Genomic DNA, 26,627 nt, shown 5'->3' with positions numbered 1-26,627 from the left:
CAATACTCTCAACAGTTAAAATGCTTTAATATAATGCTAGTTCATAATGGAACAATAAAAAAAAAAGCCAACATGTTTCTGCCTCATACGGCCTTCAGGATGTAATGGTATGAACTAGCCTTATATTAAAGGTGATAAAGATACAATTTTTATTTATCGTATTTTTTATAAAAAAAAATTGTTATCATAAAATGTAATAATAAAATAATACTCCGAGCTATTAGAAAGGTGCAAAATAAAATAAATTATAGATTTTTCATTTTAAAAGTTTTTGGGGGATCCAAAATTAATGTTTACATGTTGCGTACATTTATCCCCTCCCTACTTCCCATTTCCCCACATGGAGTGCACCTGGTTGCATAAACATGCTGCTAGTTGAGACATGCCGACATGCTGATGCTCTAGTGGGACATCTAGTGGCTCAAGGTTATCTATAGCACCTTTAAAGCTTTTCTTTTTCTTTTTTCTTTTGGAAAAGTGCCTTGGATTCACTTTTTCAATAACGTGTAATTCTTATATGAATTAATCACGTTCTGGAGCGTGTACACAACACATTGAGATCACTGCTGCTTCAACACAATGCTAACTTTAGCTGCTCTGGCCTCAAACTGGTCTGGTGTGACCAGCTTGGTCAGCCTTCTCGTGATGCCAGACGTATGCATAGAACTAATGAAGCGTGATAGTTGTTTCGTGCACATTATGCAGGGTATCATTTGCAACAATGGAAAACAAATACAGTCACCTCGACCACCAAGAATTAACTCGAAAGTCTGCATGAAAAAAGAATGCTCACAGATGCTACAGAGCAAAGACACTCATGGGAAATGTATTGAAAACACTGTGATTAGTATCAGTCATGGCCAGCAGCTAGCACCACAATGACACATTATCGCTTTAAATAAAAGTAAATAGAAATATTTGATGAAACAAGTCTTAAGTTACTGGAACATACTTTTAGTCAAGTCCAAGTCTTAAGGAATTCTCTCAGTCATGTCTCAAGTCATCAAATGATGGTTTGTCATATTCAGAGAGTCCAGGCGAGTCTCCAATAACAACACTTGAAACATGTTCACTGGCTATGTCAGCATGTCTTTATTTGAGAACAGAGGATAAGAAAGCAGCAGTTTATCACAATTTCAAGTTTCTTTGATGTTATAAAAAAAAAACACAAATACAAAATCACAATTTAAAGAATCAATATAGGATTTATAGTACAATAGATTACAGACTCTAACTGGCAAAGCAACATCTTACAAAATAAGGAATTTCTGCCTTTTGGTACAGATTAACAGTGTTCTTTGAAAGAAACCAAAGTCTTTTCAGTTCGGAGGTTCGGTATTCTTAACTTTCTATGGGTGAGTAGGCATTACTGTAGGTATCTTTCAGTAATCTTAAAATCACGGGATGTCTACCGTCATCCGGGTTTTATTGAGTATACTTAGCATCGTTACTTTCAGGAAGTGGATTTATACTATTAGATTACAATAGAAGACGTGACCGAAACAATCTTGGAAGAGGTCAATTTACACCCTCATGCTGACAATGTGCCTTTCAAGTGTATGTAGATTTAACCCTTTATTTATGTCTGTTTTATCACAAATCAAATGCTGTGTATTGCTGTTGTTGACACTAAAATTATTCATCTATTTCTATGACAGGGGTGGGGCAGGGTTAGTAGCTTCTGTCTGATCGTGTACAGTATAGGTACTGAGATTTCAGACACGGCCATTAGCTGTTTCCAAGCTATTGCTGAGGTTTAAGATTACTGCTGAGGTGGTTGAAAGTGAAAACGTGTCACAACCCCAGTGTGGGAAGTGTGGATTGCGTGGTTTTAGGGAGATTAAACTGTTTTGAACATGTGTGCAGCAGGCTATAGAGGTATCACAGGGTTTAGAAGTAGTGGAAAATAGGAAACCGTTAGTAGCAGCTTCCTACTTTGTCACAGAGCTTTCACATCCTCCTTTTGCAGTTTCTGGCTGGCTAGTATAGTAGAGATTATCACCTAAGATCATCATTTGTTATCTTGTTAGTATTAGTACATTGTCATTGGTCATTGGTCAACTGGTTAACAGTGTCATTGGCTTGCTGGTTATTAACAATAGAAAATGTAATTAATCTCCATCTGGTTGATGAAGAGAAGACAGATGGATAGAAAAATCTATTTTGGCTAGCAGGTTAACAGCGATGCCTATTGTTGGTGTATCATTAGTTGGGGAGCTTTTTGGCCATGTCCCGTAGCTGTGCAGCGATGCGAGAGATATGCAGCAGCAAGGCCTGGTGGTTCTCCACGAGGAGACTCTGGTGGCGAGCCACGTTCTGGAGGTCTGTGATCTGCTGGGTTCCCTGGAGAAATGGTAAATAAAATGGTAAATGGTGCATTTATATACTGTAGTTATTTTATCCCCAAGCGGTTCAACATTTCTGTTCCTCACATTCACTCACACACCGAGGGCGGAGCCAACCTGCTCGGCATTGTGGGCAGAGCTCCCATTTGATGACATTACGGCATAACATTTGACCTTCTATAGGTATGGCAGCTAGCAGGATTATTTATTGAGTTAGCTGGCTAGCTGCAAGATGTTAGCTTTATCATTTTAGCTAAGGTTAATGTTGTCATTTTGCTTGTACTCGTTCAGCTTGCTAATCTAATGTTAAAGGGATATTTCACTTTACTAGAACTAGAACAAGTTTCAGCAGTACAAGTAAGCTATAGCGACCACTACTGTCACCGGCACTCCCAGGGGTCAGGCTCATTCACTTCCATTAATTTTGAGGACCAAGTCTATATAATACGTCTGAAGTTTAAACAAACTACTGCTGTGCAGATCTCAATAAAACAAAGGTATGTGTTTTTTTTGGGATTTGATGAGTCTTTACAGATTTAGAGTATGGCCTTTGAAAAATAAAAACAAATCTGGTCTATTTGTTGTAGGTTTGAGTATGCTGTGTATCTTTGCCCCACATGGAATGGTTACCTGCTGCCTTGCTGGAAGAAAGATTCTATTCTGAAAGGTTGACAGTTTGTCAAACTACACCTCCAGTGAGAAATAGTTCCTTTACTGAAAATGACTACATTAGCTAAAGGTAACTACCAAAACATGACAGAAAAACTATATTGATTGCTGGTTGCGTATGCCATTGGTCATGGTCATCTGTTTTGTTTTTGTATTATCCTTAGCCCTCCTAGTCATTTCTGTAAAAGTTGCCATACTAGTTCTGAATGATCTGGATACAGTGTGATGACATGTGTGAGTTATACCTGAGCTCCCAGCGTTGCCAGCATCTTGGCCACCTCTGACTGGCCCCCGGCCACTTCCTTCTGGCCTGCCACTAGCTGAGAGAGGAGGCCCACCACCTCCCCCCTCCACTGGAAGGAGAAAAGGAAAGACAGTGTTTATCGTCAGTTATCGTTGCATTCATCGCCATCTTTGTTTTAATTTTAGACATCAATAAAAGGTTAAAAACATGAAAGCTATGGCTTTAAAAACAAATGACCAGCCCCAAACAGGTTGAAAGGTTGATTTGTTTGAAGGACATGGGTTACACTTTTGAAAATCTACTCAATAGGATCATTTGAACCCAATCGCCATGTCAACCACTCATTGGTTCCGATAAGTGTGATCCATCATCCACCCACTATAGACCTGGTCGAGTCACGTGAGTTTAAAACCCACCTGGTTCTGGATGCATTTTTGCCTATGGTTTTTTACCTTACTCAAGGTCCAGGGTTTATATGGTTCCATGGTTCCACAAATAGATGAGATCTGCGTTTTTACATTTGAGAAAAACAAAGAAAGAAATCACAGGTACAAGACTGTGTATCTAATGCAAAACGACAGACGATGGTAGGAAACCAAAGCTCCACACCATCATGGACAACCCCCCCCCCCTGTTACGGTGAGGCATGGAGATGGTGGAGGTGTGTAGAACCCAAGTGCAGACAAGCAGAGGAGGCGGAAACGATGGCTGCTTTGTCACAATCACAGAGTTTCTTTATTTGTGAAACAAGCTCCGCAAACGTCAATACACAAACAAACACTTTGAAACAGTGAAAAGGAAATGGGAAACAACAGTCTCCAAAACACGAGAAGGTAGTCTTAATCTGAACTGAGAGAATGTTTGCAGGGCAAATAACGACATGGAAATACACAAATACAATAAAGGCAAGCACGATCCCGACAGCGGAATCACAATTATCCTCTCCGTGTGAGAGATAACAAATGCTTCAGAGAAGTACTCACGCCTGTGGACAGCATAATGACGCGACAGGGAAGTCAGGGCAGACCACACTTAAATACACAGACAATTAGAGACAAGAGGGTGATTGGGAACGAGACACAGCTGGGTTGGAACAGACTAAACAGAATACATAACTGGGTCGAAATATAAATACACACACTGAGGCCATGTCCTCACGTATATGGATCTTTTGCCAAACGCACATTTTATTCCACGATTGGGCCTCTCATCCACACGTAAAGGGTGTTTTCAGAGACATAAACGGAGACTTTCTTAAACGCATTTTAAAGTGAAGATTTTCCAAAATATCCGTTCAGTGGATCCGTGCAGCCACTGTAAACGCATAGTCTAGATAAACGATGACGCCACAGCTCACTACACATGCTCAGACTGTTGTTCCATCCATGGCAATACAATAGGCGCCCGTAGCCTTGAAGCGCACAGAGGCAATAAGATGGACAGCGCCTGGTGCTGAAATGTCATTCAAACTATCCTTACTTATATATGCGACAGCACGTGAACAGTACAATGCAATTAATGAATGTCTTGTTGTAATTAGTATATATATAGTTTGTGATAAGGACTCGCCATATTTAGTTTCAGAATCCGTTGAATACATTGACATTGTATCTCTCCGTCGCCCAGTGCGCAGAAGTAAAGCATTAAATCGTGACATATCTAGATTGGTTGTTTCCTCTGGACTGCATCTAATCCACCGCTATATCTATCTATTTATTATCTACTGTATGTATGTCAATATAGCCAATGGAAATGCTAGGAGTGGTGAAGTGGGCTGGGTGAACCAATCATTTCTCTGTCGTCCTGACCGCTCGTACCACCATGGTATTAGGGATATTGCTTATCGCCACCTGCTGGCCCGCATGCTTGTTGGAGCAATTCATATGTGTTTATGTGTTTGTGTCTGGATGGGGATTTTTTTTTAAACACTGTGGTGTGGACAGGGATTTTATTTTAAACGGAGCCTGAGAATATCCGTTTGGCAAAAGATCCATGTACGTGAGGACATGGCCTGAGAACAACACTAGACTTCAGGCTGCGACCCCCAAATAACGGTGTCAGAGAGCCGCGACCCCCACTATTATAGGAGATAAAAAAATTATAGAAAAATATATAATTGTAATTTTTTATTTTTATTTAATTTTTTTATAAATGGAAATGTATGGTTGAAACATGCACACGTTCAAACGCACACACACTAATAAGCATTGGAGGCTTTTAACCAGGGCCGGACTGGGGAAATCATTCAGGCCAAGAAATATAATGCAAAATATAGCCCCAGTCAGGCCACTTTTTAAGCAGGGGGTCTGGGGGTCCCCCACCAGGAAATTTCTTGTTACAAAGACTTCATTTCCTGCATTTTTTTATTTGTACCCTTTAAATGCCAGTGTTTGTGATGGCATCACAAATTATTGTTAAAAAACAGGCTAGCATATGTATGATTAGCAACAACACTGATTTTGATGGATTTTCTGTTTTTTTGTAATGTCAGATTGAAAATAATACAATCTTTTATTCAACTTCAGCCCTGATCATAACACCACATGTACATTTTATTATTCTAACCCTTTAAATGCCAGTGTATGTGATGGCATATATTTGCAATATATCAAATGCAAAGTAGATTTTTCTGGGGGGGATTATTACAGGCTAGCATGTGTCCCGCCTCCACCAATCACATGCGGCTCCCTTTGTGTGTGTGTGAGAGCAAGAGAGAGAGAGAGATAGTTCTCCAACTTGTGTGAGTTGCAGTGATCTCCTGGTTGTTCCCCACCTAGGTTATCTAAATATTGCGCTGCTGCAACTAGAAACACTGGCCTGGCCTGCTTCTAAGTTGAGTGGCCTGACTGCATATTTTTTTTTTTTTTTTTTTGGATTTGTTTGGATTTTTATTTTTGGAAAATCATCTGGCGACCCCCCCACGGCGGCTTGCGACCCCCACTTTGGGAACCCCTGGACTAGATCACAATACCAGCACAGACAGGGGAGACACTAGGCCAAGCAGGGGAACATCACAGACAACACAGACAACAGATGCACAGACAGCAGATTAGTGATAATAACAGAGAACAAATTAATAACAAAACAACAGAGATGCACCAACTGAATTAGGCCACAATATGGCATATTGTTCATGAGTGGAGGAAGTCCATGGAGAAAGTGGGGGGAGTCCATGGACAGACTGGGCCGATAGAAGGAGCACGTTCAGTGTTAGACTAAGACTCCCAAGATGTAACACTGAACGGCACAGGAAGTCCTTAATTCCGACAGCCATCAGACTTTATAACACATCGCTGTGCCTCACTGCATCACTGAGCACAGGGTGACAGTACATTCTGGCATAATCTTTAAAGACCTTTAAATCGACACTTTACAATCTTACACTTACATTTATTACTGTACATTTTACTGTATATTTCTGTATATTTTATATTTTAGAATGTATATACATACCAGAATGACCGTACTTTATTCTCTATTCTTATTTCATTCTTATTCGTGACTTTTGTTTTTGACTACCTAAATGTTTACTGTTTACTGTGAGCGATCTGTAATGCAGAATTTCCCTCAGGATAAATAAAGGATTTCTATTCTATTCTATTCTATTCTATTCTATTCTATTCTATTCTATTCTATTCTATTCTATTCTATTCTATTCTATTCTATTCTATTCTATTCTATTCTATTCTATTCTCTATTCTATTCTATTCTATTTTATTATATTCTATTCTATTCTATTCTATTCTATTCTATTCTATTCAAAACAGTCAACAACTGACATAATACACACTTGGAATTATATACTCATGATTACCTGACTCGTTTGTTTTTTAAAAAGCCATAGTTGTGTTTTTAATGTTTTATTGATGTCTAAAATAAAATAAAAAAGGTGGCGAAGGCCGCGATAACCAATGAGAATGTGAAGGGATGCCATGTCAGAGTCGTGCTCTTGTGATCGATCGAAGATTGGTGAGGCATGCTGAGGCATGGGTACTGTAGTAGTTACCATGAAACAAGTAAAGATTAAATAATTGTCGGTTGTAACAGTATAAGAATTAAATAATCTATATCTCTGTCAAAGATGATGAACCTAGACAATACGGTTTTGCTGTAAAACTTAATGGTTTTGATCTTCATTAGGTGCCTACAACCTTACTCCCTAGGTCTGTACCCCCTCCCTGCCCCCCGTCCCCTGTCCCCCATCCCCCTCTAAAGATATTATTGGATGGAATACCCTCTCCCTTATCTACCTGATTTGTCACCAATGATACCTGCACCTGGCAGCAATTATAGTTATAATAGACTTAATAGCCAAACTGATAACATGCCACCTTTATTAATGTGTTATTTGTACAATTCAGGTTCAGGTTTTAATGTGTTTGTGAACTTTTTGGAGATACAGAACCTATATTTTAAATGATGGAAGACACTGGCCATAAAAAAAGGAACCACTGTTCTAACCAATTACTATATAATTATAATTATTATATTATTATCATCATATACAGGTTTTATGTCTAATTAATATCATCTACTTAGAGATTCATACATTTTTGGGATGTGGAAATGTAGGGTTTGTGAAATTATATTTAATGATGATCTTGTATGTTTGAAAATATTAGTAACCATTTTTGGAAAGTTGTGCTTTGACCAGTGATTTATCTCGGCTGCTCCTACATTTTCAAAAGCCTAGAGAAAGCTTGTCTTAACTTCATCATTATAAGTTATGAATGTCAATTGATAAAAAAAAAAAAAAAAAGTCATTGCATGCTATGCCTTTGTAGACCTATTTCTGAACATGCTGTGGTTGTCCTCATGACATTCTGTCAGGCTTTGCGCCTCCTGGTGGCAGATAACAGAACAGCACTTCCACGAGAAGTTACAAGAGTGTGTCAAGAAATCTGAGGGGAGTGACCTGCCCAATATCATTGAAACAAATATAATATACCGTACATAGTGCATTGGAATTAATCTGTTCACTATGTTTGCTAACCTTACCACCCCATTTACCTCTGCTTCCTGGACATGATCTTGGATCAGTGGCTGCATGTCCATGACTGGAGGGCAGACGCGGCATGGCGGTGGGGAATTGTCATCCAGTGCTTCAGTCTGATTGGATCCCATCGCCATGGCATCAGTGTCTGCTGGAAGACCGTGGGTGGAGGTCATAGGTCATTTGTGGGGAAGGAACAAAGTACAGTACATATGATGGGGAGAAGATATAGTACATTTATGTATTCTGTTACATCTAGGCATCTATTCTGTTACATCTAGGCATATATTCTGTTACATCTAGGTATCTATTCTGTTACATCTACTGTAGGCATCTATTCTGTTACATCTAGGCATCTATTCTGTTACATCTAGGTATCTATTCTGTTACATCTAGGAATCTATTCTGTTACATCTAGGCATCTATTCTGTTAAAAAAAAGTTTATTGATTATTACAAATGTAACAAATACCTATTAGCTTCTTAATTCTACTTTGCCAGTGTTTTGTTATGTTAACACAACATATTAATCCATATGGTAAGTCATATGTATAATGTAATTATATAGAAATCACATACATTTCACCATAACACCCCCCTAACTCTATTATTTAGTGTAATGATGCAGTTACAAAAATACATTATGAGCAGCTTGCTTGCTTATGAACTTGAGAAGGAAGCTTGGGTACCGTACATTTCACTGTGGTTGGGAAGTAACGGATCAAAAGACGTGTAAAAGAACAACTTTATCATTACAAAATACAGTGACATCATAATCAATCAGGTTTGTTGGGTTCTAATCGAATTAATTGATAGTTCAGTCTAAAGAACGTCAGAACAAACAAATGCTGTTGTCAGATGAAAACCTTTGATCTCAACCTCCAGGCTTCTCTGGAAGAGTTTCCATGGGTTGGAATTTTGAATTGTTTCACTGACAGTTAATCTAAAGGTATGTGACTGGCTAGCTTGGCTTTCAAACCAGCCACCCCAGTACACACCACCTCAGCCATCACCCAACCAAGGCCATTGGTGAAGGTTATTTTATTGTAATTTGCAGTTTGGGTGCTGCACCTTGTGAGAGGTGATACGCTGGGAAGGATATCACAGCCATGAAGACAATGATCTCATACCTGCCAAAACTCCAGCTTTTCTCCGGTTTCTCCCTTGTTTTTGACCCTCTCTCCTGCTGTGCTCTTTCTTGGTAATTTATCATGTTAACCTCCATTTTTCTTCCACACTAAGTAAGGGATAATGTATAGCTACGAGGTCATTGTCGCAAAATAATTGACCGACACAGAGTTTAGAATACCGAGGCGCCTCGCCGAGGTGTTCTAAACGTCAGTGAAGGTCAATTATTTTGCGACAATGACAGAGTATAGCTATACATTATCCCGCTTATTACATGGCTAACTTACTAACAAATATACCTAATTCATTTTACACCATCGACAAGACAAGATCAAATGCAGACACAGTTGTTCTGTGGCTCTGTCAGCCCAAATAAAGAGATTATTATTATCGCCGGCAGCCGGCAGGTGTGTCTGATTGCACTGATGCAGTGTGTGTCAGTGGGCTTGATTGCTCCAGCTGCGAAAAGCAATAATCACCGGTGATTATTGCGCGTTGCCCATGGCAGCGCTCAGTTATCGAAAAATTATTCACCGCTGTCAGGGGCTATTGACCAATCACAATCAAGCATTTCGGCGAATGTGAAAACGCCATGTAATAAAGGTTTTCAATAGAGGGCTTGCACAGAATGTTTTAATGTTTTAACATAGCAACCACTGTTTGTACATGGCAATGGAAGAGACAATGGTCGCTGTGTGTTGATATATGAGAAATATATCAACAAAAACACAATAATATGTTGTCTTATTACTGGATCTTGTAAACGAGCCACAGTGGAACAGTAATATCATGTTGTTCAGGTGTTTTACCTGCTCTACCACTGCAGAAAAATCGGTTACCAATGGTTACAGGCAGCCATACTGGAAGAACGAGAACTACACAAACGTTCAGTGCAAGGACTCTATTGAGTTGCATAGTCTTTCTATGGGAGATGTGTATTGTCAGATGTGGAAAGACCATCTATCCTTTCATATACTACACTGAGCAACCTGACGACACAAGGTGGAGGTGAATCTCCTCAGTGACTGTGTGCGCATGATGGAAAAGGACAAAAGCTCCCAGAAGGAAAGAAATATTCCTGCAAATTTCTTTCCATCTGGTGTGGAATATTTCCTGTCTCTCTCTCTCTCTCTCTCTCTCTCTCTCTCTCTCTCTCTCTCTCTCTCTCTCCTCTCCTAATACGTACAGTTGAGTCACAGTTGTGATGCTGATTGAGTTAGTTGACATATTAAGTGAGATGATTTGTCACAAGTCATATTTCTATTATTGCATATTTGTGTTTTACGAGCTATATGTGCTTAAGATTTATTAAAAGTAGGGATGTCCGATATTATCGGCCTACCGATATTATCGGCCGATATCGGCATTCAAATTTGATATTGGAAAATATCGGTATCGGTTTTCATTATTTTTTTTAAACATTTCTATAACCTTTATTTACCCAGGCAAGCAAGTAAGAACAAATTCTGATTTAATTTATTGTCAAAAGTATGCATAATGTTGTGTTAATTCCACACCAAGAGATATGTAGTGTTAATTACCCTAAATAATTCCGTTTTTGGGGGGGGGGGGGGGGGGGGGGGGAAACCCTGCATATATCGATATCGGTTGATATCGGTATCGGAAATTAAGAGTTGGACAATATTGGTATATCGGTATCGGTAAAAAAGCCAATATCAAGCATCCCTAATTAAAAGCCATTGTACTTGTTTTTATTCATTATTTTGGGTAGACCTATGTAAAAAAGGAATAATAATAATTGGTGGGTGGGGGGTTCAACATAATGTTGGCAGGTATGTGATCTTGCTACGTGCCTGGTTTGAAAGCCCAGTAACCAACAGAAATAGAAATGTATTTATTTTGCACATAATCTCTCAAATTTTACACACATGTAAAACAATTTAGTTCAACAGTTATTGAGAGTAAATTAGTTTGAATATGACCCCTATTGGGGACATTGAATCTGTATGTTATGTTAATTACAGCACCATGAAATTATCTAGATGAAAAAACATCAATACCTTGTCTTATAGGGACTGCAACCTTATCATTTGATTGAGCTGTAATGGTGGCCATATTCAAACTCATTTACTCTCAATAACTGAGTCTGTCAAACTAAATTAACATGCGCAAAACTGTTGGATGTGTGTGAGATTTTGTGCAAAATAAATCCGCTTAGTTTTTGGGTGAAGTGCCCTTTTAATTGACAGTAAAAATTACATGTTGTTTTTGACTGTTTCTGTGGCTACTATAATCACCAGACATTCTCAAGCCGTGAAGGACCAGGGCAAACATTCAGAGGAAAATGAAAAAAAGCCAGAATTTTGTTCGGACATACAAGGATTTCATGTGACAGCAGAAAAAGAAAGGGTGGAAGGACGAAAGACAAACGAGGAACTTACACTCAGGGGTCAAGGTTTACTAGGTACCCGAGTGGAACCCGGTGTGGTTGTCTGCTGCCATAGTCCATCCATGACAAGAACCGACGACGTGTGTTCTGAGACGTCCCGCACTGTCATACGATTCCCGGGTGAAAACAAATCTCAAATTCCACCATGGACTTACTTAAATCTGTGATGTGAAAAACTTTTGCAATATTCGGTGGACGTTAAAGGTAGAATCTGTAATTCTGTCAAACCGCGACCTCTAGACAAAAGAGCTGTTTGATGGCATCTAAAATTCTAACAAACAAACAAAGAAATCTTTTAAAGGCCCAATCTGTGATTAGCCTAGCTTAGCACAATGCATGGAAGTGGACAGTACCAGTAGCCTAGCCTAAACTCTCAGAGAGGTGTTAGTTGGCCAACGCCTAGGCTAACCGGTACTGCCCGCTTCCATTCATTGTGCTAAGCTAGGCTAACATGCAGCCTCATATCTTTCTACTGAACCCACAGAGAGGAAACTGGTATCTATCTTCTTGTCTCACTCCGGAGAAGACAGTAAGCGGATTTCCCATAATGTTGGCGTGTTCCTTTAACTTTTGTGCATGGTTAAATGGGAATCCCACCCATACCCCCATATTCCTGTGCCCAAGGACTGTTCAGTCAGTATTTGTGACCATGCAACACTCTCTCAACACTTTCAGTGCCTTTGATTAATGTTGATTTACCCCATTGAATGCCACCACCCACTTCAATGTTAGCGTTAAAAACGCCTAATCTATGTTTTAAATTATGGCTATGTGTCTAATCTGCCCGTCGCTTATCAATGACTTGTTTGCAGTCAACATTGTCGAAACGGATTGTTTTTTAATCGGTTCATATCCTTTTTATAGCATTTCAAAAAGCTATCGTTCTCTGGAAATTTTGGGGAAAATTGAAACATTTCCCCATAAACGGCATTTATTGGAATATTCTCGAATACACTAGACACGTTGTCATTTGTCGGCCTATTTATGAATCGTTTTCAAATAAACGCTAGATTATCAATAGTATATGTGTACTTATGCACGCTATAGACGCAAGCTGAGAAATCTATTCTCTCGTTTCCTCAAGATCACACACAGCCACACACACACATACACACATAGGGGACACGCTGTTATCTCAGTGAATACAGCTCCGATTACCCCAAGACTGGTAACATAGACTCCTTACCTTAGATCAGATGTTCTCCAAAAAGATTATTCCAATTCCTGATCGCCATTCCAAATATCGATCACGCTTATTGATTGATTATTGGCTGCTGTAAATATATATTCCACGCTGCTTTCCGTCTCGCGATCAGATCCCTCTTGATCAGACCGCTCGCCAGCACAATGGAGCCAGTTGGCTCCACCTCTACAGATCTACAGATCCCAGGTCAGTCTAATCGACTGACCTGCAGTTACACAGGGATAGACGATAGGGGGCGCTTTTTCCCATCTGAGCTCCTGGAGGGTCTGCTGTACCAACGGGAGACTCGGTTGATGAAATATAAATTCAGATCGTTAATAAAAAAATAAAACGACATTTGTCATCGTCGGCACTCACCGGGGGGGCTGATAAAACGAGATATGTCGTCGCTGTCACTCAAAGGGTTAAAGCTAGAAATCAGTTTGATGGTGATTCAGTGTCCATTTTGGAACTCTAATGCACAGATCCCTGTTCTTTGTTTTGGGGAAGACTGGGGTGGTTAACAACAAGGACACAAACACTCAAATAGAGTTTTTAGGGCGAATAGATAAAGTGAACCGCTAAGCTAAAGATCTGGTTGTGGTCCAGTGTCAAAAGGGGAGAGAGTCTAGGGACGTGTTGGATGAAAGCACTGGACCGGACGAGGGTAAAGGAGGGCATTGCATGCTTTCATCCAGAACATTCCTTAACCCTTTCATTACCACACTACAAAAGGGTTAACCATTTCACTCCCACTCACTACAAAAGGGTTAATGCTTTCACTGCCACACTACATACGTGTAACCCTTTCACTACCACACTACAGAAGGTTAACCATTTCACTGCGACATGACAGAAGGTTAACCCTTTCACTACCACACTACAGAAGGTTAACCCTTTCACCACCACACTACAGAAGGTTAACCCTTTCACTACTACACTACATAAGGTTAATCCTTTCACTACTACACTACATAAGGTTAACCCTTTCACTACTACACTACATAAGGTTAACAATTTCGTAGTGTGGTAGTGAAAGAGTTACATATGCTATAGCACCACGGAGCTCCTTCTGGCAGTTTGACCCATTAGCTTCCCCCAGCATTTAGCAATCAGGACATTTCTGTCTTTGCCTTATTTATGGCCGTTTACTGGGAGGAAAAAAGGAAGCGAAAGTACTCCTGCGTGGCCTAGACCAGGGGTTCAGGGTGTGGATGTGTGTGAGTGTGTGTGAGAGTGAGTGAGTGCGTGCGTGTGCGTGTGCGTGTGCGTGTGTGTGTGTGTGTGTGTGTGTGTGTGTGTGTGTGTGTGTGTGTGTGTGTGTGTGTGTGTGTGTGTGTGTGTGTGTGTGTGTGTGTGTGTGTGTGTGTGTGTGTGTGTGGGTGTGGGTGTGTGTGGGTGTGAGTGTGGTTAGTGGGTGTGCTGTGTGTGTGAATGTGTGCAAGAGAGTGTGGGTAGCGGTTTCACAAATCCTTTATTTGTGTAAAGGTAGAAAATGCTAGGCTAGCACTTGCATAAAAGTACTGTACATGTTCTCCATTCAAAACAAGTTTAAAAGTGATACTGAATGTAATGGATGTATGGTCCCTACAGAATCAAAAGTGCCTTTACAACATTTGTGTTGGTGAAAACATCACAAGACACAAGTACACAGTATACAAAAACACAGTTGCCTATTCCTGCTGTCACATGTAAGCCATGTTGAGGTTTTTCATTTTCTTTGAATTGAAGGGTCAGGTACAATCTGTAATGTTGTCGAACAGTGACCTCTAGGCAAAATAGCCCCACTTGTTTGTTTTGGTCTGACATAAGTTTAGTAAATTATTATATTGTGAATTTCTCCAGACCTCTCTTGAGCCTGAGGTGTGGCCAGCAGTAGCACCCCCCCCCCCCCCCTATCCCCACTGAAATCCAATCCACACATCAGACTGTTAACAGAATTGGCTATGGGGCGAGAATAATATGTACAAGAGGCATGATTTCCATCTTTGGCCTTGCTCTGCTGGCAGCGGTTTATTCATTCATATTGATTCATAACACAGCAGCTCACGTGATCTCCTCTCCGGGAGAGGCAGATGTGGGGAGAAGAAAGAGAAGGAGGGAACCAAGGCTTATATACTCCCAACCTGGCGTAGACAGTGGAAGCTCCGCCTATAGCGCCCTCCAGTGGACACAGATATATATGCAGTCATGGGAGCAGTAGAGGACAGTTACAGTTAGTTACAACCATACAGTACATACAACCTCTAGATTCAACACAGACAAAAACAAAAACCATAAACAAAGTGCAGTACCATGTTGCCATCTTTTGCCTAGAGGTTGCTGTTTGACGACATGACAGACTCTACCTTTAAAGACATATTATGCATCTTCTCAACACTTTTTATATGACTTCTTGAATCTGTGGAACATATTTGTTTTCTTTAGCAAAGAAACAAATTTGAATTCATTATTTTCCACCACCTCTTTCTTCTCTTGTATTAAACACACTGCTTGGTGGGTGTAGCAACACACCTACTCTTTCATTAATGAATTCCTTCCCTGTCAGGCTACCTCACACCCATTATCTACAGACTTGGCAGTACATTAGGCAGTGTTCCTGGCTCCATGAAACACAACAATCGATTAATTAAAGCTAATTCATTCTCCTATGACATCACAAACTGCAATAATTCTGAACTGTTTATTTTTGCTTGTTAATCTGAAGACTTAGTCTAAACAGCAAAGAGGATCTGTGTAGAGTAATTCCCCCAGCACCTAAATAACACTTCAGACTGAAGCCAAATCCATACAAAGACTAAGTAAAACCCATTCTCCATATTCTGCCCCAGGGGAATGCCACCCATTTGAAGAATACAATGTATATTCTGTAATGCCATCGACCTCTGGACTAATCAGACAAAAACAAAAACTGTAAGCAAAGCACCTAAAGGTCGCTGTTTGATGACATTACAGATTATACCTTTAATTTACCTCAAATGTGTGATGTGAGTGATTTATCTGGATATGGAACTTAACTCTGGTAAACATCTGCTGCTCTTGAAGCCATCAAGAGTTCTCACACCCACATGTTTTATGTTTTACATTTATTTATTAGCACGAATAACAACAAAAGCTAACGATCAAAGCGACAAATTAAACTAAATGAAAAAAACTATTTAAACTATTTAAATGCAGTGTGTGTGTGTGTGTGTGTGTGTGTGTGTGTGTGTGTGTGTGTGTGTGTGTGTGTGTGTGTGTGTGTGTGTGTGTGTGTGTGTGTGTGTGTGTGTGTGTGTGTGTGTGTGTGTGTGTGTGTGTGTGTGTGTGTGCATGTGTGTGTGTGTGTGTGTGTGTGTGTGTGTGTGTGTGTGTGTGTGTGTGTGTGTGTGTGTGTGTGTGTGTGTGTGTGTGTGTGTGTGTGTGTGTGTGTGTGTGTGTGTGTGTGTGTGTGTGAGTGAGAGAGAGTGTGTAACAGGAGGGTCTCAACCAGGAAACACCTTTTCCACATCTCCCACTTCCCCCTCTCTGCTCTCACTTCTACTTCCTCTAGTTGTGTGAACGCAGCGGCCCGCCTGATCTCAAACCTACCGAAGTCAGCCCATGTCACCCCACTTCTTAGGGACCTGCACTGGCTCTCCATTGCTGCATGAATCCACTTCAAGGCCTTCGACCTGGCATACCGTGCGGCAAAGGGAACCGCTCCCGTCTATCTCCGGTCAATGGTCTCTAACTACACACCCTCAAGACGCCTACGCTCTGCATCTTCTGGCCATCTCAGACCCACTCCTATCTGAGCTCCGGGAGGGTCATCAAGGAGAAGCCGCCTATTCTCAGTCCTTGCCCCACAATGGTGGAACGAACTGCCCACCCCAGTTAGGACAGCCGAAACCCGTCCAATCTTTCACCGTCGACTAAAGACGCACTTCTTCAACCATTATCTGAAATGAAAAAATTATAATAATATAACCCTAACTAACCTTACTGTCATGCACTTATATACTAAGTATTACTAACCTACACTGTAGCACTCAACACTTTGATGAACATTGTTACTCAGCTGATAGAGTTGTGCCCTTCCTGATGACTTGTCGTACAGAACATGTAAGTTGCTTTGGATAAAAGCGTCAGCTAAATGACTTAATGTAAATGTAAATGTTGTGTGCGTGCTGTGTGTGTGCTGTGTGTGTGCTGTGTGTGTGCTGTGTGTGGCTGGGTGTGTGTTGTACACACATATATATATGTGTTGTGTGTATATATATATATATATATATATATATATATATATATATATATATATATATATATATATATATATATATATATATATATATATATATATATATATATATATATATATATATATATATATATATATATATATATATATATATATATATATATATATATATACGTTTTTAGATCGTTTTCCCTTTTATTCGATTTTAATACCCTATTCAATGTCAGGGAGCTGTATTTTCCCTGGAAAAGGCATATTGGGACTCAGAAGGTGCAGTACTGGCCAGATCCTGCTAGTAGCACTGTATCGAGAATGCAGTAAACCCTGTTCCAGACCGGGTGCCAAACTGAAAACGCTCTGGACGCTCTTTTCTACTAACCTGAACCTAGGGCTTCACCTGATCGCATTGAATCGTTTTCGGGACCCCCGATTCATTATGCTGTGGTGGGTTATGTCGTCGACCAAATGGACATACAATCTAATAATTGGAATATTCTTTTTGGAATCCCACCGGCCACAGGTAAGAACAATTTGACGTAAATTTCAGCTTGATCGTGCATTTTTTTCATAGCCATCTCCCTGATCAGCGTATGTTGTGGTAATAACGAATGCCATTATTGGCAATCAATTAATCAGAAACGCCCCCCCGCCCCCCTTTCATGCATTCATGATGAAACATATGATTTTTTTTTTAATTGTAGCGTGTGTAGGGACAAAACGCCAATGGATTTGGTATAATACACGTTGCGGCTTATAAATAGCCTCCCAGGAATTAGCCCCGATCATTCCGAAATAACACTTATATTTACCACGGTATAAAACGGGAACGTATCGATGGGGGGCGGTGTCACTAAGTGACCGCCTGGTGGGGTCTTGATACCTGGCATCATTGACCTCTCCGGGCCCCCTTTTTCCAGGGGATCCAGTCCCTTCAGTGGGTCTGGGTCTTCCTTCGCGCTCAGAAAATGACTTTAGGAAGAACAAAGGCAGCGGCTCTGGTCAAAGACATCCTTGCTCCAAAGGCAGTGGGTGATGTTCTCAAGGCCTTAACATCAGACAAACCCGTCCCATTCTCCATACAGACGGATGCATCTAACCTAACCCTAAGCCTAAAACCGAAATAAAGTTAAAAAAAAATGTAAACCGGCAAAAAAAATTACGCCCGCTTGGCGTCCCTAAGTGCCCCCCTGTGCCCCATTACAGTGCTTGGTCTAGATACGCCCCTGTACACATGTGTCGGAGGAAGCATGTGATAGATAGTCTCTGGCCCTCCCAGGCCGATGGTAGGGGGTAGAGTGCGCAACGACCAGGAAGGGGAGTGGGAATTGGCATAACGACTAACATTGGGATGGGAGAAAAACGGAAAAAGAAGGGGGGAAAAGATAATAAAAAAAAATTTAAATAAAAAAATATTCAAATCTTTTTTTGAGAGACCCCCTCAGGTGTTGTTGACTATGGGGGCCCAGACTCTATCTATGGGGGCCAAGCCATCTGTGTCTATCGCTTCATCCATGCTTCTCTCAGCACCGGCTCTTTGGTTGTATATTCCTGGAAGTTGATGATAATGTGCCGCGGCGTTGCGCCTTCCGGAGGTTTGCTGAGCGCTTCGGATAGCTCCGTTGTTGTTGTCCAGTCCTCCATTCTCTCCACTCGGCTCCCTGTCTCTTCCATTCTCTCGTTCAGGCTCTGAATTTACGCCACAATGTCATCAAGTTTAAGTTTTATTTCTTGGCCCAGCTGATTTACCTCTTGTCTCCTTCCGTCACTGTCTATCTTGATTTAGCTTTTTAATTCGGCTTTTAGTTATTTTATCGCTTCAATTATGCTCACGTGTTCCATGTTCTTCTCCTGACTTGTTGGCACGTTGTCAGCTTGCCGCACTTCGTTTAAGCTAGCGACAGCGTTAGCTTCGATGTCGGACTCCTCTGTGGTCTAGTTTTTCAAGTTATTAAAAGTTTTTTTCCCTTATTTTTTAGTCCTTCCCTTTCCTTCTTCCACTCATCTACCTTTTGACTTAAATATATGTGTTCATTGAATTCTTAAAGTGGAAGAATTATATTTAGCCCGGGAGTTCGGTTTTCTATGCGTCTGTACCCTCTAACGGCATATCGGAAGTCTGCACAACATAGATTAAAAGTAATTGGAGCATAGATATGTTCTGTATGCACAAAAATATGAAAGAAAAACATTTGAATACATTGCATATTAACTTTACACATAGGTAAATTAGCGGATTGTGATTTGTTATTTTATGATTAGTTGATTCTATATTATTATTTCGGACAAATGGGGGCCGCTTGACCACAAATTCCTGGGCTGCTTTTTGTTGCCAGTCCGCCCCTGCCTGTATACATCTGATTAGCACTATTACTCATTAGTACTCATTTATATATTTTACACCCAGTTTTATCACTTGTACATTGTATATTGCTGTTGCACTTTGCTGTTACTCTGCACTCTGGTTGGATGACAAACTTATTTTCATTGTACTGTGCTTGTGCTGTATGAGGACAATACATTTGAATCTAATATAATATAATTTAATATAATCTAATACCAGATCATTGAACCAGAGAAGCACCTTGAGAATTCCACCACAATCTAACAGATTCATCATAGAAAGTACTACTCTACTTGGTGCACTGCTGCATGTTGATTTCACACAGGTGTCTATGAAGCTTATTTATGTTCTTATGTTTTGTGAGTCTGAGTCTGTCCTGTGTCTGTCCTGATGAAGGCAAATTATGAAATATGTAGCTGATACTAACATAGTCCAATACATATTTAAACTGAAACATGTTGGTGATACTAACATAGTATTTGGTTTTCACACCTTTTCTTTTTACCTGCAGATAGGTTAGGTTAGGTTAGGTTTACTTTATTTGTTACTTTATTTGTTAATACAAATTTTACAAATGTAAATGCACCCAATTTTAGCCAAAAGGCTCATTTCCATTGGCAGTCCCCCTGCCAGAAGGTACAGGCTAAAATCCTGTGTAAAAAAAGGGTTAGCAATAAAAACAGAATAAAATCAAGATAAATACATTAGAATAAAAACACAACAAAAGCAAATAGACATAGTAGGGATACAGGTCACAATACAGTCATGGACACAAGGACAGAGCACATCATGACATATTAAGAGACCCAGACATAGACAGACGCACCATATCCACACACACATATACACATATAGACACCTCAGTGTTGACAGTTCCGGTTTTCAATGAGCCATTCCCTAACCCTGCACTTGAATGAATGGTATGCTGTGGACACTCTAATTGTTTGAGGAATTGAGTTCCATTGGTGGGATGCTCTGTATGAGAAGATAGGTTTGCGTTCTTTATAAAAATGTCTTACCCCTCAACAACACGCCCACATTTACCCCTCAATGACACGCCCACATTTACCCCTCAATGACACACCCACATTTACCCCTCAACGACATGCCCACATTTACCCCTCAACGATACGCCCACATTTACCCCTCAATGACACGCCCACATTTACCCCTCAATGACACGCCCACATTTACCCCTCAATGACACGGACACATTTACCCCTCAATGACATGCCCACATTTACCCCTCAATGACATGCCCACATTTACCCCTCAATGACACGCCCACATTTACCCATCAATGACACGCCCACATTTACCCCTCAATGACACGCCCACATTTACCCCTCAACGACATGCCCACATTTACCCCTCAACGATACGCCCACATTTACCCCTCAATGACACGCCCACATTTACCCCTCAATGACACGCCCACATTTACGCCTCAATAACACGCGCACATTTAGCCCTCAATGACATGCCCAAATTTACCCCTCAATGACACGCCCACATTTACCCCTCAACGAAACGCCCACATTTACCCCTCAACGAAATGCCCACATTTACACCTCAATGACACGTCCACATTTACCCCTCAATGACACGCCCACATTTACCCCTCAACGACATGCCCACATTTACCCCTCCGCGACACGCCCACATTTACCCCTCAAATCCTCTAACATCCAAACATAGTTTTATTTTGTACTCAAGCAACATATTTTTTCAACTAATTGTTACCATCCCTGACAAATTTAAAGGGGAATGCCGCTCATTTTAATAATTCATGTATGTTCTTCCTGTGCCCCGGGACAGTTCGGTCAGTATTTGTGGACGCGCACCACTCTCTCCTGAAGCAGGACATTAGAGAGAGAACGCTCCAGATGTCACTGGGATGTAAACATCTGGGGCCCATACATAATGAACATCTGGGGCCCATACATAATGAACGGGGCTCTGACTTGTTTGTGTGAGCTCTTACACCCAAATTAGGTTTTTACATTTTGGTTCAGACCTTCTAGCAATGTTAGAATCAAAACCTAATTTGGGGTATAAGAGCTCACACACACATTGTATAAAAGGCATAAAAATGAACATAAAATCAGCACACAAATTGACAAAATAAAAGAATTGCATACATTTCAGACATAAGAATAGGTATAAAAGACAATAAAAGTAGTGCAATGTAAACGTGCACAGCCATGCACGGCGATGGGAATGCCAACCCCGCGGGCCGCTCCATCTACCCTGGCCCGGCCCGCGCCACCACGAGGAAAACCTGCGAACACCACGCCCCCACCCCCAAACTCCACAGAGGAATGACAGGCCACGCGCCCGAGGACCCGCAGCCACGCCAAAGGAGACACGACTCCACACACTCAAGCAGACAGACACAACAGCGGCCAAACGAGAAGACATGCAGGATCGGGACGGTCCGAGGAGACACCGGGACACCCCGGAACACAGCAGAAGCCACAGCAAGCCCCCCACACAAGGAACCCCAAAACCAGCCAGCGAACCGAGGGAGCCCAACGATGAAGACCAACCAAAAATCCACCAAAGCACACGCAAGATACCAATGACATCCCAGTGACACCGACCTGTCCTGAAATGCCCTGGGGTTCGGGAAGAACATAATGTGAATTATTCAAATGGGTGGCATTTCCCTTTAAAGATCAGTGCCCAGGAGAGTCACTGAGGACACTGATGATGAAGGGGTGTTTCACCTTGATGTGAAGAACGCCCCAAGAACGCCATCCCTTTCACCCACACTAGGGGTTGTCAATGCTGGGGGGCGTTGGGGTGTCTCGGGGGGCGCTCTGAGAGTGTCGTGGGGGCGTTCAGAGAGCATCGGCGGGCGTACAGAGAGTGTCGGGGGGCGTTCAGAGAGCGTCGGGGGGGGGGGGGGGGGGGGGGGCGGTGGGGGGCTGTGAGGGTCGTTCAGAGAGCATCGGGGAGGCGTTCAGGGTGGGCGTTCAGAGAGCGTCAGGGGGTGTTCAGGGGGCGTCAGGGGGCGGTGGGGGGCTGTGAGGGGCGTTCAAAGAGCATCAGGGGTGTTCAGGGGGGCATCAGGGGGCGGTGGGGGGCTGTGAGGGGTGTTCAAATAGCGTCGGGGGGTGTTCAGGGGGGCGTCAGTCAGGGGGTGGTGGGGGGCTGTGAGGGGCGTTCAGAGAGAGTCAGGGGCTGTGAGGGGCGTTCAGGGTGGGCGTTCAGAGAGCGTCAGGGGTGTTCAGGGGGGCGTCGGGGGGCATTCAGGGGGGGCGTTCAGAGAGAGCGCTGGGGAATGTCAAGGAAAGTGTAACTTTTTAACAAAGAAAAGGTTAACTTTTTATTTAATATAGACACTTGGTATTAAAAAGTATAATGAGTAAAATTCTGAATCCAGGAAAGAAAACAAAAAAATAATGAAGATTGTAATGGGTCCCGTTGTTAGAAGTCTTCATTTGACACACAACACTGACAGGCTTCATTGACCCAACAAATTTAGAGCCAAAAATCCCATTGGGTGTAGGGGGTTATGGGGGTGTTATGGAACATGGACATGGCCGTGTACCTGTATCACTGTAGTAGTGCTAATCAGATGTATGTACAGGGTTGTAGTATTTATATGTACAGTGATACAGGTATAAGACAAAAAAGGTTGAGAACCACTGACCTACTTTACATACTAGTGTTAGCACCGACTTTTAGTTCACCTGACTGTCCTATCTCTATCTCCACCCGTGACATTGTATTTTCTATGGAAGAAATGCACCATTGTGTCGTTCAATATCATGTCATGCTAACATTTCATCCAAAAGACAGCGAACCCGGCATCAAGTTCTAATTGTCTTTAGTGCTTTGATCTATTCAAACAATAACCACAACATTACATTTACATTTTATCAAAAGTTCTGTACAATTGAAATGCACATACAATGCTTGGCATTTTCCACAATTACAGTGGATTGTGAATGGAATCAGTTATTTTAAGTGGTTATTTTAAGTGTTTTGATTGAGAATGACACAAGAGTAATTGTACGAATCTACGATATGACTGTTCGATGAGTCATTCATCTTCCCAAAATTACACAATGCAGCTTTAACCAGCCACACTTAAAAAGAAGAGGGCTCCCAACTCTTTCTTAGGAAATTGTTATGAAACGTTATGGTTATGATGTGTTACCAAAGCCTTCCAAAGCCCCTGCAGTGTAACCCAGGCTAAATAGGAGACTTTAGCGTGTCGGTGGCTTAAAAGAACCGCAGGTTTTGAATTAGCAGTGGTTCCAAAGGTGGACGTGATTCCCAGAACACACAGCAACCTTTTTTGGGGGGGGGGGGGCAACTCTGATGGGCAACATTGTCTAAGGAGCTGCCTAAGCATTGTTACTTTAATCACAGTGGCACAACTTGTTCATCACAGAGGAAAATCCATTGTCACCCGGTATATTCAATGTAATTCTGTGGTGTTCTTACCTTGAGCGGAGCAGTGCAGAGCAGCCAACAAGACCAAGGGATATAGATACATCTTCTTTATCTCCCTCTCTCTTTGTAAATACCTGTCTGTATCTCTGTTCTTTATTCAGTCTGGTCTCTCTGATGGACGAAGCTCAGTTTTGTAGATTGTCAGATTGAGTCTCTCTCTCTCTCTCTCTCTCTCTCTCTCTCTCTCTCTCTCTCTCTCTCTCTCTCTCTCTCTCTCTCTCTCTCTCTCTCTCTCTCTCTCTCTCTCTCTCTCAGAGGATATAGGTGTCTAGCTGTTTGTGGTCGGTGCCCATGTCATAGAGTTTCTCTTGTTTCTCGCGACTTCCTCTATGCCAAACCACCGTGGCCTCAAGCCTGCCCACCACGAACATTGACCAATTCACTCAATTTGAGACGAGGAAACGATGTGTCCGCACACAGCATGCTGGTGATGCCTGACGCTTTGTTCCTTTGTCGCGTTTACAAGCTACTTGAACACACCTGTCCAGAATGAAGGTCAGGCGGGCCTCCAGGTCAGTAGGTGAGGATCCAATGAATAGACCATGTCAAGCATTTAATGAGCCCTCAAAGAGTTCCAATTTTCTGGAATAAGGAGATCTAGACTCAACCACATAGGAGTTTCCAACACTGTCTCATCAGAAAAACGCTAATAAAGTACTAATCAACCAGAGGAGAAAAAAAGGTACATAATGTATGGTATGTTACCGCCATAAGTAATATATTCACATATTGTTACCGGCAATAGTCCAAAACAAACGCTGCAATCAGGAGTTGAACCAACAATCATTACAGTCGCGGGCGAGGACTCTCAACACTATCTAAGTATGATTATAGTTAGAGTTAAGGTTAGTTCGCCTAACAGTTATAACAGTTATAGCATTAAGGTTAAGGTTAGGGTTGTGAGGTTTTGTCCGCTCCCCACCCACTCGCTCCGTTTCCTTTAAGGTATTTTGTTAATTAATTGCATTCCGCGCCTCACACTTCTTTCCTGTAAGATGCCGTGTTGATTGGTGCTCTCCCCACCACACGCTTCTGGAGCAATGATCAATTTCATCCCGCAGCTGTCACAGCTTGTCATTTAGCGCCCCGTGGCTTTAAATACCCTGATCTCCCTAATACCGATGTTGGATCGTTTTGAATATTCCCTGCATCTGCCTTTCTTTCCCGTCGCTGTCTGTTGCTCCCCAGGACTCTCGTGAAGTATCCCTGTTGGAGAACCTGATTCCCCGTACGAAGCTACGCCTCGTTTATCTGCCCACTTTACGCGTTGCGCTCTGGTGAGTTTTTGGAAACAGTATTTTTTGGATCAATCGTTTGTGAAACACCGAAGAGATCCCGTTTTTGTTATACTGTTCTCACCTATTTTTTGTTGTTGGATTTACACGTTGGATTACCGTATTGTTTTTTCTCTGGACACTGCTAACTGTGTGTATCACACCGAAGATCAAGTCACTTGGATATATTGTTTGGATCAGTCACCTCTCTGTTCTATTGTGCGCTTCTCTCTCTCTCTCCGCTTCCGCCTGGAGTGTATGCTGGGGGGATCTGCAGAGCGGCTCCGACGTCACAGGCAAATCCTTCACCATCACCTTCTGGGAGAATCTGCAGAGCCGCAAACATTCTTCACATGCCAGATTCCCCGTTTGTTCTGTTCTCCACCTAATTCAATCTGTGAATAAACACGCCCTTGTTTTTGGCTAACTCTGAAACAACTCTCTCTGTGCCGTTGCGCTTGGGGTCGGTTACAAACCCTAACATTACGATCCAAACATGACGACCCCAGCCGACACAGAGAGAGTCAGAACAGCATTGGCAGTCCAGATAGAGTTAACCAAGGAACACAGCCAACAGCTAGACAGGGCTGCGGCTGCTGTACAGGAACTCCGAGAGCAGGTCCTGCCTATTCAGGGGTCCCTGGGCGCTCTGGCTAGCCAGCAGTCAAGTATTCTCCTCCACTTACACACGCTGAGTGACACCGTTAACACCTTGCTTGTAACCCCACTTCCTTCAGGAGCCTTGGCCGGAGCATCACCCGCAGCCCTGGCAGGCCCCGCGCCTCCCGATCCCGCACCTCGGGAGCCCCGTCTCTCCGAACCACGGCTGTTCGACGGTAACTTTGAGGATTGTGCCACATTCATCATGCAATGTGAGTTGGTTTTTCGTCATCAACCCAGTCGTTTCACTTCAAGGGGAGCCCAAGTGGCCTACATGACTAACTTGCTCTCAGGCCGGGCAGCCCAGTGGGTCACTGCCTCCTGGGCAATGGAGGCAGACTTCTGTTTCTCCTACCCAGACTTCGTGGCTGCGCTCCGCAGGGTTTTCCACCATCCAGCCCGTGGTCTGGACCCTGGAGCCCGGTTGGGTACCTTCCGGCAGGGCAGCGGCGGGGTCACCGACTACGTGCTGGAGTTCAGACTGGCGGCTACGGAGAGCGGTTGGAACGACCAAGCACTTCGTCTTACCTTCATGAGGGGGCTCAACGACGCAGTCAGGGACCAGCTCGCGACCCGTGAGGAACCTGAGTCCCTCGAGGACCTGTTCAGCCTCGCCATTCGCATCGACGGACGCCTCCAGGAGAGAAGACGTGAGAGAACCCGACAGGGACCTCCAGAGGTACTCCGGACCCCCC

At 42.3% G+C, this 26,627-nt stretch overlaps 1 protein-coding gene across 2 annotated transcripts; it reads right to left on the bottom strand.

Moving 5' to 3' along the window:
* Positions 1 to 1,064: 1,064 nt before the first annotated feature.
* On the bottom strand, positions 1,065 to 24,161 carry LOC311246225 (uncharacterized protein). Of its 2 annotated transcripts, none has more exons than XM_084336346.1 (4): positions 23,990 to 24,161; positions 8,269 to 8,402; positions 3,260 to 3,367; positions 1,065 to 2,343 (listed from the first exon to the last, which is right to left on the bottom strand). In XM_084336346.1, exons 1-4 carry the CDS (start codon positions 24,039 to 24,041, stop codon positions 2,206 to 2,208), a joined length of 432 nt encoding a protein of 143 aa, XP_084192472.1. In that variant the 5' UTR covers positions 24,042 to 24,161; the 3' UTR covers positions 1,065 to 2,205. The 2 variants fall into 2 exon arrangements, with proteins under 2 accessions (XP_084192472.1, XP_084192473.1); XM_084336347.1 differs by having other exon boundaries at positions 8,269 to 8,399.
* Positions 24,162 to 26,627: the final 2,466 nt, after the last annotated feature.

This window comes from Notolepis coatsorum (genome assembly GCF_963971535.1).
Source record: "Notolepis coatsorum genome assembly, chromosome: 19".
Lineage (NCBI taxonomy): Eukaryota > Metazoa > Chordata > Actinopteri > Aulopiformes > Paralepididae > Notolepis > Notolepis coatsorum.
The sequence above is the reverse complement of the archived record's forward strand: the minus strand, read 5'-3'. Positions and strand labels throughout refer to the sequence as shown.

Coding starts and splice junctions, on each gene's coding strand:
- LOC311246225 (XM_084336346.1), bottom strand. CDS start 24,041: ATGTATCTATATCCCTTGGTCTTGTTGGCTGCTCTGCACTGCTCCGCT. Junction 8,403..23,989: donor TCTGCACTGCTCCGCTCAAG/GTAAGAACACCA, acceptor ACGGTCTTCCAG/CAGACACTGATGCCATGGCG. Junction 2,344..3,259: donor TGGCAACGCTGGGAGCTCAG/GTATAACTCACA, acceptor CCATTTCTCCAG/GGAACCCAGCAGATCACAGA.